This window comes from Oncorhynchus nerka, linkage group LG10, assembly GCF_034236695.1.
Source record: "Oncorhynchus nerka isolate Pitt River linkage group LG10, Oner_Uvic_2.0, whole genome shotgun sequence".
NCBI classification, from domain to species: domain Eukaryota; kingdom Metazoa; phylum Chordata; class Actinopteri; order Salmoniformes; family Salmonidae; genus Oncorhynchus; species Oncorhynchus nerka.
Window position 1 is genome coordinate 25221575 of NC_088405.1, and position 13506 is coordinate 25235080.

At 42.2% G+C, this 13506-nt stretch overlaps 1 protein-coding gene across 6 annotated transcripts in view; it reads left to right on the forward strand.

Annotated features, from left to right (window-relative positions):
- Positions 1 to 13506, forward strand: part of LOC115135058 (serine-rich coiled-coil domain-containing protein 2-like) — a 64513-nt gene that overhangs the window by 24669 nt on the left and 26338 nt on the right. For all 6 annotated transcript variants that reach the window (XM_029669286.2, XM_065023161.1, XM_065023158.1 and 3 more), the window contains exons 3-4: positions 1830 to 3150; positions 3313 to 3518. In XM_029669286.2, coding sequence (XP_029525146.2) covers positions 1833 to 3150; positions 3313 to 3518 — 1524 coding nt within the window. In that variant the 5' untranslated portion in view covers positions 1830 to 1832. The remainder of the gene's footprint in view (positions 1 to 1829; positions 3151 to 3312; positions 3519 to 13506) is intronic.

The window sequence follows — 13506 nt, forward strand, 5'->3', positions numbered from 1 at the left end:
GCTCATGAATTAAATGACCTATACTTGTCCCACTATTCCTGTGTCAGATAAGCCAGACATGCAAATTCCCCTCCTCCACAACCTTCTGACCTGGTTAAGGGGACCGGCACGTATATCAGCATCAGCAAGGTCTTTACAAAAGCCCTTATTATTGTCAATATGAAGTGACCTGCTTTGTGTGTGTGTGTATGTGTATATGTGTGTGTGTGTGTGTGTGTGTGTGTGTGTGTGTGTGTGTGCTGCCTTAATGCAGCCTCTGTTCTGGAGCTGATCCAGATGAGTAGTAATGAGTCTGGGAATGGGGAACCGTTGGATAAGGAAGATGAAGGTTCTTTACCAGATGCTGCAAGAAAAGGAAGCTATACTACATGCAGAACCTAAAACTTCCCCTTCCCTTTGAACCAAATATGATTCACTATTATGCCCTATGGTTCTGTGATATCATAAAGCCTATGGCGCTCTGGTGTTTTTATGATAAGGTAGCTGTGACTCATCAGCTTTGTTAAGTGGGGGGGGGGGACCAGAGGTCCCATTGAAGCATATCTAAAGTGGTAATGAATAGAGAAGACAATGGGGAAAGTCCGCCAAATACCTTTCAAAGTTCATTCTTCATTGTCTGTGGTTTAAAAATCTAACGCTGTAGATTTAGAGGAAAAGGCTGATATTGAAATAGTGAAATAACAGACGGTTGTTTCTGGTACTGTACAGTCCAACAAACGATTCTGTCTATCAGGGATTGACTCCAGAATGTTTACTATTTTCAACTTGCATATAAAAAAATAACAATGAGTTAGTGTAACGGCTAGCTAGTTAGCGGTGGTGCGCACTAAATAGCGTTTCAATCGGTGATGTCACTTGCTCTGAGCCCTTGAGGTAGTGGTTCCCCTTGCTCTGCAAGGGCCGCGGCTTTTGTGGAGTGATGGGTAACGATGCTTCGAGGGTGACTATTGTTAATGTGTGCAGAGGGTCCCTGGTTCGCGCCCGGGTATGGGCGAGGGGACGGTCTAAAGTTATACTGTTACATTAGCTTTGATCTTGTGCCAGACTGCCACGCTCGACACAGAACGCAGTAGGGCCGGAATCCTTGTGTCAATGCCGGTTTCCAGTCTAGTCATTGACCCAAATAAATTATTACTAATCTAGGAATCATGACATCATGTCATTGTCTGTCTCACTGCTACAACATACTGTATATATACTGAACAAAAATATAAACGCAACATGTAAAGTGTTGGTCCCATGTTTCATGAGCTGAAATAAAAAATCTCCTACATTTTCCACATGCACAAAAAGCTTATTTCTCCAAAATGTTGTGCACAAATTTGTTTACATCCCTATTAGTGAGCATTTCTCATTTACCAATATAATCTACTAGAAAGGTGTGGTATATCAACTAGCTGATTAAATAACATCATCATTACACAGGTGCACCTTGTGCTAGGGACAATAAAAGGCCACTTTAAAATGTGCAGTTTTGTCATACAACACAATGCCACAGATGTCTCAAGTTTTGAGGGAGAGTGAAATTGGCATGCTGACCTTAGGAATGGCCACCAGAGCTGTTGCCTGGGAAGTGAATGTTAATTTCTCCAAGATAATCTTCCTCCAACGTTGTTTTAGAGAATTTGTCAGTACGTCCAACCATCCTCACAACTGCAGACTATGTGTAACCACAGCAGCCCAGGACCGCCACATCCACGCATGCATGAAAGTATGACTTTGCAACAGAATTTAAATGTTGATCTCTCTCTCTCTCTCTCTCTCTCTCTCTCTCTCTCTCTCTCTCTCTCTCTCTCTCTCTCTCTCTCTCACACACACTGTGCTGGCAGCTGATGGAACAGAAGATACCCATCAAGCTTGCCATGGTGTCCAGACTGCCTAAGTTCGGTGTCCGCCCCACCACGGGGGTCACCAGCCCCCTGCCCAATGGAACCACCCCTTCACCCCAAGACAGCAAGACCACCCCCCCAGCAAGACCCAATGGGGTGGTCCGTGCCTCCTCCTTCTCTCTAAAATGGAGGAAAGACGGTGGCAGTACTCCAACCACCCCCACTAGCCTTGAAGATGATGCATGCCCAAAGGAGGGAGGGGACAAGCCCAAGACTCAGCACTCCACATGGGGGAGGGAGATCAAGAAACCGTCCCCATCCACCCCTAAGAGGGTCAGGGTTTCTGGTTCGTCTGAGTCATCTACTTCAAGCCCCAGGGCCATCCCCCGCCAAGTCGCAAAGTCCAGCCCCAAGGCAGGGCCCAGACAGGGGCAGAGCGCCTCCTTCAGTGGAGGCCTCAAACTAGGCCAAAATGGAGCTACTGATGGCTCAGGACAGTCAGGTTCAGGGCTGGTGAGGCCACGGGCCAGCTCCAGCTCCCCGCGCAGCAGCTCTAGAGATAGCCTGTCCCAGTCCAGCGACAGCCTCAAGTCCCTCACACTGGACAACATGGTGCGCTCGCAGAGTTTCACCCACTTCAAGCAGATCCCGTCCCCGACCAACTTGCCCATGGCACGCTCCTTCTCCTTTAACCGGGCAGTGGAGCTGGCCAAGCCTCTGGCCAACACCCAGCTACAACCACCCAGGACCAACCACATCAGACCCCACCAGCTGTCGAATGGGAGGCAGGGGATGGGCCTCGGCCTGGGGACAGGGCTGGGGGGGCTTCAGTATCCTAGGAGCCTCTCTTCAGCCGGCTCCCCCTCCACAACCCCTAGTGCCCTGAAAAAACCTCTTCTCCCCAACTGTGTTCTGAACAAGCCTTCTGCTCTGGGCTATAGACTGACACGGCCTGGCCAGGTCAAGCAGCAGAAACCCCTGTTTACAGGGAGGGTGAAGGGGGAGGTCACGGCTGGAGGAGTGGGGGATGGGGATAGGGCAGAGTCACCCCCCCTCACCCTCACTCCAGACCCCCTTAGTGACAGCGACAGGACCTCAGGGGGGCAGCTCAGGGGGACAGGGGAGGGGCTAGAGGACATGTCTCTCTCCTCAGCCTCATCGCTCTCTCGAGGAGACACCAGCGAGGAGTTCTTGGATGACTTTAATAACCTGGCTGATGGGGATGTCCCAGATAACAGGGCGAGAGGTAGTACTGCCACTCAAACCCGCCTGCGGAGCTTCCTGAATGAGACCATGGACTGGAATGAGATGGGCCTCTCAGGTAAGCAAAAAAATAAAAAACACCTGCTGAAATCTTATCTTCCTTTGTTACTACTAGTTGCCACGATTAACCACTCTAGAGCTTTTATAACACTGCTTCAGTCCCATAATTCCTGACAGTAAGTAAAATGTACCGTATTAACTGTTTGTGTCCCTTGTGCAGGGCGGAAGGAGGAAGTTGGGGTGAGGACAGCCCTTGACATCCTGCCCCCAGAGAGGGGAGACTTCCTTCAGGGCTCGTCTCTGGAGCTGTCCCCTTCCAACAGCTCGGGGGGCACCTACATGTGGGACGAGGAGGATCTGGAGCCCCTGGGACCCAGAACACACCCATGTGAGAGCTATGACGACTCAGACCGCCTCAACAGCATGGTGAGTCAACGCTTGGTTTGCCCCAGGGTACCAAATTCATACACACAAAAACACCCATATTTACCTGGCTGGTCAGATACAGTCAGAACATAGAGAGTGTCAGGAGAATATTTAGTCATTGTTTAGAAAAACAGACTGTTTTATTGTCAGCAATTGTCTTGTCTTCCGCTTAGCATACACTTCATATAGTATCACTGACTAGTAATGACATACTGTCATTTCTGTATGATGCACAGTACAGTACAAAGTTAATTCATCAGATTGACTAGTGTTGGTATTCACCAGAGGCCTGATAGTGTGTACCTTTGACCCTATTATGTCAGTCCAGTTCTCCCAGCAAGAGCTACCTGCTTTATTCTATCAATTGATCCCGCTGCTAAAAATTCAGTTAAATTAGATCCTTAATTAGGGATTAGGAGAACAAAGACTCAGGTCAGAAAGGGAATGTGAATGCCAAGGCTGCCAGCCACCCACTCCCAACCAAGGTCTCCCTCCTGTGGGGTTCCCAGATTCTGGAATGTCTGCATAGCTCCTTACAAGCCACATATGATCTCCTGGAGATAATCGAAGTTTCTTTCTGTTTTCCTCTCGGTGTTCCGGTGCCATTGGCTCTGGAATGTTTAACGAGCTTAATGACGGGGATTTAAAACAGTTAATCAGCTTAGTCTTTTCTTCCCTTCCTCTGGGGTTTACCATTACATGAAGACAGAATTGTTGACCGAACAGTAGTGCATAGACAACTGAGACAGTGTGTATTGGGGAGAGAGCTGTCTGGGGATGCCAACTGTTCTGAGTGGGTGTGAGTGACTCTCTCTAATATATAATAATAATATTTAGCAGACACTTTTATCCAAACGACTTAAAGTCATGCGTGCGGCTTCGGGAATCGAACCCACAATCCAACTGAGCCATAAATCATTGCACTGATACAATGACAATGTCATTCATGTATCTGGTAAGCCTAGTAGAATAGGGTCCATCTAACATAATGTGTCCTAATTGTTTGGCCTATTAGGTCAAAGCACCCTTGAGATGTGCTGCATTTGTTTGGAACACGTGATTCAGAGCAAACACAGCAAAGTAAAGCATGTATGTAGGGTGACACCATGTGGCCAAAGCCATTTGTTACACCGATAAAGAAGTATAGATTGGAGTAGAACAGGGGACTCTAATAACATATTGTACGGAACACATTTGTACTGTAGTGAAGCTGTCTCTAGAGCAATGCAAGGTGTCTTTCATGATCATGTGAAACGTCAATTGCTATGGAAATGCTGGGATGTGTTTTTCAATGATGTTAAAATTAATTATGATGCAACTATGACGGTGATACGATATGGATTACAATTATCATCATGAATATTAAGGCTATACACACTACATGTTACACACACAGACACTCAACCATGCAAGTTGGCGGAGTTATTATTTATTTGGACAGCACACATTGTAGTCTTACTTTTATACAGACATCGTACACACTCTCACTAAATCACATCCTATATCATACACACCAACCTACTCAGATTTACTTTACACATAATATCTTGTCTCAATTTTCTAACATCTGTGGCATTGGCTCACAGGCAAACAGGCAAGGGAATAAAACCGATATTGCTAGAACCTATTTCTTAAATTCTAAATATCAGACATTTTAAAGCTCTAATTTTGGCCGTCATAATACCTCTGATGGCAGTAACTTTACAAGCACTAATTATGGTAAATTTAGACTGAGAATAGTATCTAGTTATGGTAAGGGGTGAAATAAGTATAGCCAGTTATAATTGTAATGGTTTAGCAGATTACAAAAAAAGAAGATCAGTCTTCATCCTTAGATGAAGTTGTGTGGAAAAAGGAATGTGGTGGCGATTTTTTTTTCTGTCATGGACAAAGGAACTCCAAAGGTGTGATGATATTAATTAACAAAAATGTTGCTCTGAATGTGCAAATAGTCAGGAATGATTCGCAAGAAAGGTGGATCTTTTTGAATAGGAAAGTGGACGAAAAAGAGATTTGGCTCATTCATCTATATGGTCCAAATCAGGATGATCCATACTTTTTCGAAAACATTTGTACCAACTTATTGAACGTACAGTCAACAAATGATCAAATCAATATGTTAGTAGACGATAATACAGTGTTACGTACCTCAATGGACCGTAAAGGTAATCACTCTACAAACTATCATTACCGTGCCCTTAAGGAAATCACAAATATTATGGACACATTAGAAATAGTTCATATTTGGAGACTAAAAACCCCCAACCTAGTGAGATATACACGGAGGAGACTTAATCAAGCTATTCATCTTGACTACTTTCTTGTCTCTTTCATCAAAGGTTAAAAAAGTTTTAATAGGAGACAGAATGTGATCGGATCATCATTTAATTGGCATTCACATAACTCTTATAGATTTTCCATGAGGACGGGGATATTGGAAATTGTATCGAAGTGTATTGGAGGACAACCTATTTTTAACTAAGACAAAATAATTTATAACTGAATTTTTCCAGTATAATATAGGTTCAGCAAATCCCCTTATTGTTTGGGTTACCTTCAAATGTACCTTCAGAGGTCATTCAATTCAATATTCATCAATAATAAAAAAGCAGTTTCTGTCTAAAGAAACAAGACTAACTAATAGTACAGGTAGATAGCAATAAAAATGACACTACAGAGATACAAAATAAGTTAGAGGAAAAACAAAAATAACTTATTCAAGAATGATCTAATGTAATCTATTACAAAAATAAATCAAACTGGATGGAATGTGGAGAAAAATGCACAAAATGCTTCCCGAATCCATGAACACTAACAAAAAGAATTTGGAGAAACTCATTACTGAAGACAGAGTCATCCATGATTCTCCGAATTATATTTTAAAAGAGGAAGCTAATTATTTTAGGCAGATGTTCTCTTTTCCGTCCCATTCTATCCCACTGAATGAAGATTACGGTAAGGAATTAATATAAAAAATGGAAAATTAACAAATGTACAGAAAAAACAGTGCGAAGGCCAAATTACAGAGGAATAACTTTTTGAGGCTATTAAATCCTTTCAGTCTGGAAAACCCCAGAACTTGATGGCATACCGGTAGAGGTATATCAAACCTTTTTTGATATACTAAAAGCTCCATTGTTAGATTGTTTTAACTACTCCTATAGAAATGGTAGTCTGTCGGGTACTCAGCAGGAAGGTCTGATTTCTCTATTATTAAAACAAGACCCAGATGGCAAATATAAAGACCCAGTCTATCTAAGACTTCAATGTTGTGATGCAAAAATACTAGCGAAATGCATAGCACTCAGAATTCAAAAGGTTTTACCAGGTATTGTTCATCCTGATTCATCCTGATCAGACAGGTTTTTTACATGGACGATCCATTGAAGATAATATACGACAACTACTAGAAATAATAGAATGTCAAGAAACATCTAAGAGGCCAGGCCTTGTATTTATAGCGGATTTTGAAAAGGCATTTGATAAAGTAAGACTGGATTTTATTTATAAATGCCTGGATTTTTTCAATTTCAGTAATTCTCTTATAAAATGGCTAAAATAATGTATAGCAACACCAGGTGTAAAATTGTAAATAACGGCTACTTCTCAGAGAGTTTTGAATTGTCAAGAGGAGTTAAACAAAGGTGTCCACTGTCACCATATCTATTTGTTATGGCCATCAAAATGCTAGCTATCAAAATGTTAGCCATTAAAATCAGATCCAATAACCACATTAGGGAAAATCTCACTCAAAATAAAACATAATAAAAAGTATGTTTGAATGACACCTGAGGATCAGTGTTTTTCCAGCTAATTCCGGTTTGCCTGAGGCTGATTCCATGCAGGTGTTTGTGCACATACATATACACACACTCTCATTCAAATAAATAAATACAACACACACATACATGTAATAGTGCCAGACATGCACACAAACATATACAGTTGGCATTGTCCTTGATGTCCTTTGTTTTTATAGATTTTTGTTTGCTGTTTTCTTCTATCTTTTCCTTTTTTCGATTTAGTTCATTCTCTTGGTTGTTGGTGCATTGGGGGATTCTTGGGGGTGAAGAATGAAATTAATTGTAATCAAAACAAATATATATTCTTAGGGGTTTGGGAGGGGTCTTGAATGGTTGAGGGACAGCTAATTGGGAACTGTGGGGGGGGGGGGGGGGGGATCTTGGAGTGTTAGGGTTCATGTTTTTTGGCCAGGTGGGAGATCTGTCAACGTGCCCTTGAGCAGGGCATTGACCCTGGATGCTTCTGTGTGTCGCTCTGAATGGGAGTCTATTGGATGACTGGTATGGTGTAGTTGTTGAGAGGCTTCACTGCAAGTATATTGTATGTTTTGGATATTCAATTTAAAAGAATAAATAAAAAAAAGTTAAGGACCCTGGGACTAAACACCTCCCTCTGCAACTGGATCCTGTACTTCCTGACGGGCCGCACCCAGGTGGTAAGGGTAGGCAACAACACATCCACCACGCTGATCCTCAACACTGGGGCCCCTCAGGGGTACGTGCTTAGTTCCTTCCTGTACTCCCTGTTCACCCATGACTGCGTGGCCAAGCACGACTCCAACACCGTCATTAAGTTTGCTGATGACACAACAGAGGTAGAGGCCTGATCACTGACAACGATGAGACATCCTATAGGGAGGAGGTCAGAGACTGCCAGGACAGCAACCTCTCCCTCAATGTGAGCAAGACAAAGGAGCTGATTGTGGACTATAGGAAAAGGAGGGCTGAACAGGCCCCCATTAACATCGACGGTGCTGAAGTGGAGCAAGTCAAGCGTTTCAAGTTCGTTGGTATCCACATCACCAACTAACTATCATGGTCCAAACTAAAGGTTGACCGATTAATCGGAATGGCCCATTTAATTAGGGCCGATTTCAAGTTTTCATAACAATCGGAAATAGGTATTTTTGGACACCGATTTGGCCAATATATATATTTTTTTACACCTTTATTTAATCTTTATTTAACTAGGCAAGTCAGTTAAGAACACATTCTTATTTTCAATGGCGGCCTACGAACGGTGGGTTAACTGCCTTGTTCAGGGACAGAACAACAGATTTTTACCTTGTCAGCTCGGGGGATTCAATCTTGCAACCTTACAGTTAACTAGTCCAACGCTCTAACCACCTGATGACATTGCACTCCATGAGGAGACTGCCTGTTACGCTAATGCAGTAATCCAAGCTAATTTGCTAGCTAGCATTAAACTTATCTTATAAAATTAAACTTATCTTATAAAAAACAACCAATCAATCAATCATAATCACTAGTTAACTACACATGGTTGATGATATTACTTGTTCATCTAGCGTGTCCTGCGTTGCATTTAATCGATGCAGTGTGTATCGTTGCTCCAATGTGTACCTAACCATAAACATCAATGCCTTTCTTAAAATCAATACACAGAAGTATATATTTTTAAACCTGCATATTTAGCTAAAATAAATCTAGGTTAGCAGGCAATATTAACCAGGTGAAATTGTGTCACTTCGCTTGCGTTCATTGCACGCAGAGTCAGTGTATATGCAACAGTTTGGGGCCGCCTAATTTGCCAGAATTTTACGTAATTATGAGATGACATTGAAGGTTGTGCAATGTAACAGCAATATTTAGACTTATGGATGCCACCCGTTAGATAAAATGCGGAACGGTTCTGTATTTCACTGAAAGAATAAACGTCTTGTTTTCGAGATGATAGTTTCCGTATTCGGCCATATTAATGACCTCAGGATCGTATTTCTGTGTGTTATCATGTTATAACTAAGTCTATGATTTGATAGAGCAGTCTGACTGAGCGATGGTAGGCACCAGCAGGCTCGTAAGCATTCATTCAAACAGCACTTTCGTGCATTTGCCAGCAGCTGTTTATAACTTCAAGTCTATCAACTCCCGAGATTAGGCTGGTGTAACCGATGTGAAATGGCTAGCTAGTTAGCGGGGTGCACGCTAATAGCGTTTCAAACGTCACTTGCTCTGAGACTTGGAGTGGTTGTTCCCCTTGCTCTGCATGGGTAATGCTGCTTCGAGGGTGGCTGTTGTCGTTGTGTTCCTGGTTCGAGCTCAGGTAGGAGCGAGGAGAGGGACGGAAGCTATACTGTTACACTGGCAATACTAAAGTGCCTATAAGAACATCCAATAGTCAAAGGTTAATGAAATACAAATGGTATAGAGAGAAATAGTCCTATAATTCCTATAATAACTACAACCTAAAACTTCTTACCTGGGAATATTGAAGACTCATGTTAAAAGGAACCACCAGCTTTCATATGTTCTCATGTTATGAGCAAGGAACTTTAATGTTAGCTTTCTTACATGGCACATATTGCACTTACTTTCTTCTCCAACACTTTTGCATTATTTAAACCAAATTGAACATGTTTCATTATTTATTTGAGGCTAAATTGATTTGATTGATGTATTTATTATATTACGTTTAAATAAGTGTTCATTCAGTATTGTTGCAATTGTCATTATTACAAATACATTTAAAAAATCATCTGATTTAATCTGTATTGGCTTTTTTTGGTCCTTCAATAATCCGTATCGGTATTGGCGTTGAAAAATCATAATCGGTCGACCTCTAGTCCAAATACACCAAGACAGTTCTGAAGAGGGTACGACAACACCTTTCCCCTTCAGAAGGCTGAAAAGATTTGGCATGTGCCCAAAGATCCTCAAAAAGTTTTACAGCTGCACCACTGCCTGGTATGGCAACTGCTTGGCATCTGACCGTATGGCGCTACAGAGGGTAGTGCGTACGGTCCAGTACATCACTGGGGCCAAGCTTCCTGACATCCAGGACCTATATACTCGGAGGAGGAAGGCCCAAAAAATGGTCAAAGACTCCAGTCACCCAAGTCGTAGACTGTTATCTCTGCTACCGCACGGAAAGCGGTACCAGAGCGCCAAGTCTAAGACCAAAAGGCTCCTTAACAACTTCTACCCCCATAACCATAAGACTGCTGAACAATTAATAAAATGGACACCCGGACTATTTACCTTGACACCCAAACTCTATTTCATGAACTGCATTGTTGGTTTAGGGCATGTAAGTAAGCATTTCACGGTAAAGTCTACCTGTTGTATTCAATGCATTTGACAAATCAAATTTGATTTGATTTGTATGTGTGCCATTCAGAGGCTGAAAGAGTGTGCAACTCAATAGTAGGAAGGTGTTCCTAATGTTTTGTACACTCAGTGTAGACAGACAAGTCTCTTAAGAGGCAACAGCCAGCCATGATGATCTGTCATCTGGTGTAGGATTAACCTGACAAACGTCTTATGATCCTGTGTTGTAAAAGAGCTTCATAACACAGAACCCAGACAAAACAAATCACAGTCATCCTAGTTAAGCTGTGTTGCAATACCTCTGTGACTCCGCTTGATGGCAGTGTTACGTTAAATATGACATAAGTGTGTGTGTGTGGTAAGAGAAATACATCACTTGGTTTCCATGTTTTTCACTTGATGATTTCCTATAGCCTGCTGTTGAGTAGTAGACAGCCAGCTTCATAATTAGAAGTACTCCTGCCCTCATATTAGAGGTTTTAATGCATTATAATTGCATTTTTATTCATCTCTGTTTTGGATATAAATGGCATGATATTTAGTTTAACTTGAGCGAGACGTTCACATTCCCATTCTTCCGCCTGCTTGCGTGTGTACAAGCATCCTGCAGATGAAAGTTGACGCTTGTCTGTTTTGTGGATATCGGCAAAGATATGTCCTAAATGGGCTATAATGATATGGCAGCAGCTAATATTTATTTGGCTTGATTTGGTTGCTATAGAAACCATCACTATCATCACAATGGAAACAAGAATGTAAGTGCATGCATATGCATGAAGTGTAACGCTTGAGTCCAACAAAATGAAATATAACAGTCTGGATAAAGTTCGAAATGACACGGTTTCATATGTACAACATCTAAAGACCTGCCACACTATATTGGGAGCTTTGCTGTTTCTAAAATGCCGTATTTGGGTGTTTCTGTAGCCGTTGTTCATGTTTTCTGCTTCCCCTAATACTGCCCAATGAGCCCGAGGAGGTCTATCGCTGGTGGGGTAAGTTTCTCAAAACCAAGTGAAATCAAAAAGTGTAATGACACTTCTGTAGCCTCCATTTAAATAAAAACGTGTGATTTGGTTAAAAATAGCCAGTGGAAGACATATTGTAGAGTGGCTGTCTGTATTCATTCTAATGTACCTGAAATGGCTATTTCCACCGAAATGCTGTAACTGATAGACATTGGAATAAACAATGTGAAGCCACTCTCTCTTCTATTCTTTTCACTTACTCGCTCCTTGGCCTGTTCATTCCTTATTCCTGCAGATACCTAGTATTTGCTGTGTTTTTATTTGAACTCGGCTTCTCTCATGTGAGACATATCCTCTCAGTAGCAGAGAAAGCTCCTGACGGCGCTCTGTCTCTAATCCTCGCCTCCTCTCTGACTTCAAAGCTGCAGAGCTGCTGCTTCTTGATTTATTTATTTGGATCTAATGTTAGGCTTTGTAGCGCTGGGTGGTGACAGCCTAATTCATTAGCAGATAAATGAGCTAGGTGCTTAAGCCTTTCTCTCTGCAGTACACTGCTGTTTATAGTACACACACTCAGCAAGCAGACTGTTGTCGTATTAGTTAGCTAATATCTAGGCTGCTTTGTTTGCCATGCAGAAATTGCCAACATGTCCCTACATTGTCTTGTCTGATCATTCATTGATTTCTTATTTCTCTCTCTTGCCTTCTGTCTTCCCTCTTAGTATATGACATACGCCTGCATGCATTTATAGCTGCTATACTGAACCAATGTGTCGTCAGCCAGAACCCGTAGAAACACATTTGATAGTGGTTACTACTGTTTTTTTGAAAGTAGCTATTTACAATGATGAAGGTGATCTGTGTCAGCCCTAAGATTAGTGGGCTCAATGTAGTCATCATATTTTCCTGTTGGTTGCTGTCCACAGTGGTAACTATTAGTAACTCCCTTAGTCTGTTTTAAATGTGATAGTTGAAGGTCTCCATTTAATCTCCATTTAGACTCATTTTGTTCCTCAACATAACGTTCTAAAACTGGCTAGTTTTGCCTCCTAGCATCTTTCCTTATGGAGTCTGCTTGATGTAAACCAGGCTTACTTTTACTTTGCTGCTTTTGGGTTTGTCGAATTGATTATGAAGTTGATAAAAGCAGTCAAGTGTGGGCAGTCAGGCAAGGCAAAGGCAGGCACCTGGTTGAAGGAGGCATAATGAAGGCAGAGGTTTATGAAAAGAGTGGAGGACGAATCTGTCACTCACTTATCCCCATAGCTCTGTTCACATCAAATGGAGATGACAGGAGGATGAAAATGGAGTGAAGAGGGAGAGATGTATGTAGTGTAATTATGAAAGGCCTAATTCCCTCATGCCAAGTACAAAGAGACACCGTATCAGAACACACACACACACCAAATACTCGCTCCACTTTAGCACTGTCCTTAAATACAAAATCCTGTAAACAGTGTCGTTTCAAGTAATTGATTATAGTCAGCTAGATGGACAACAGCTTCTTGTCTTGTCATTTAGCATAAATACGACCGCCGCCGCTCTCAAGCCGTATTCACACACTGGCGTCAGAATCCGCTTCTGCTTCCGCAAATGAAAGCGTGCATATAATGTCCCCCGTTTTTCCCATTTTAAATCTGGATGAATTTAAACGAATCTACACCGACCACTGTCCATCCAACACATTCTGGTGGGTTCGGGTTGGCTGAACTAAGAGGCACCTGTCACCAGAAGCAGAGAAAGAGCAGTGATCTATTTCCCACCACTTCTGCCGCCCATATGACCAAAGCAGAAATAAAACGTTTGTTGACTCTATGGTGGTCAATGCGGATTCCGCTTTTTGGAACGTTTATGAATGTGAGGTCACTGTAGGCAGTCAGAGGGCAAATTATCCTGGCACCGGATTATGTCCTCACTGGAATAGCTGGT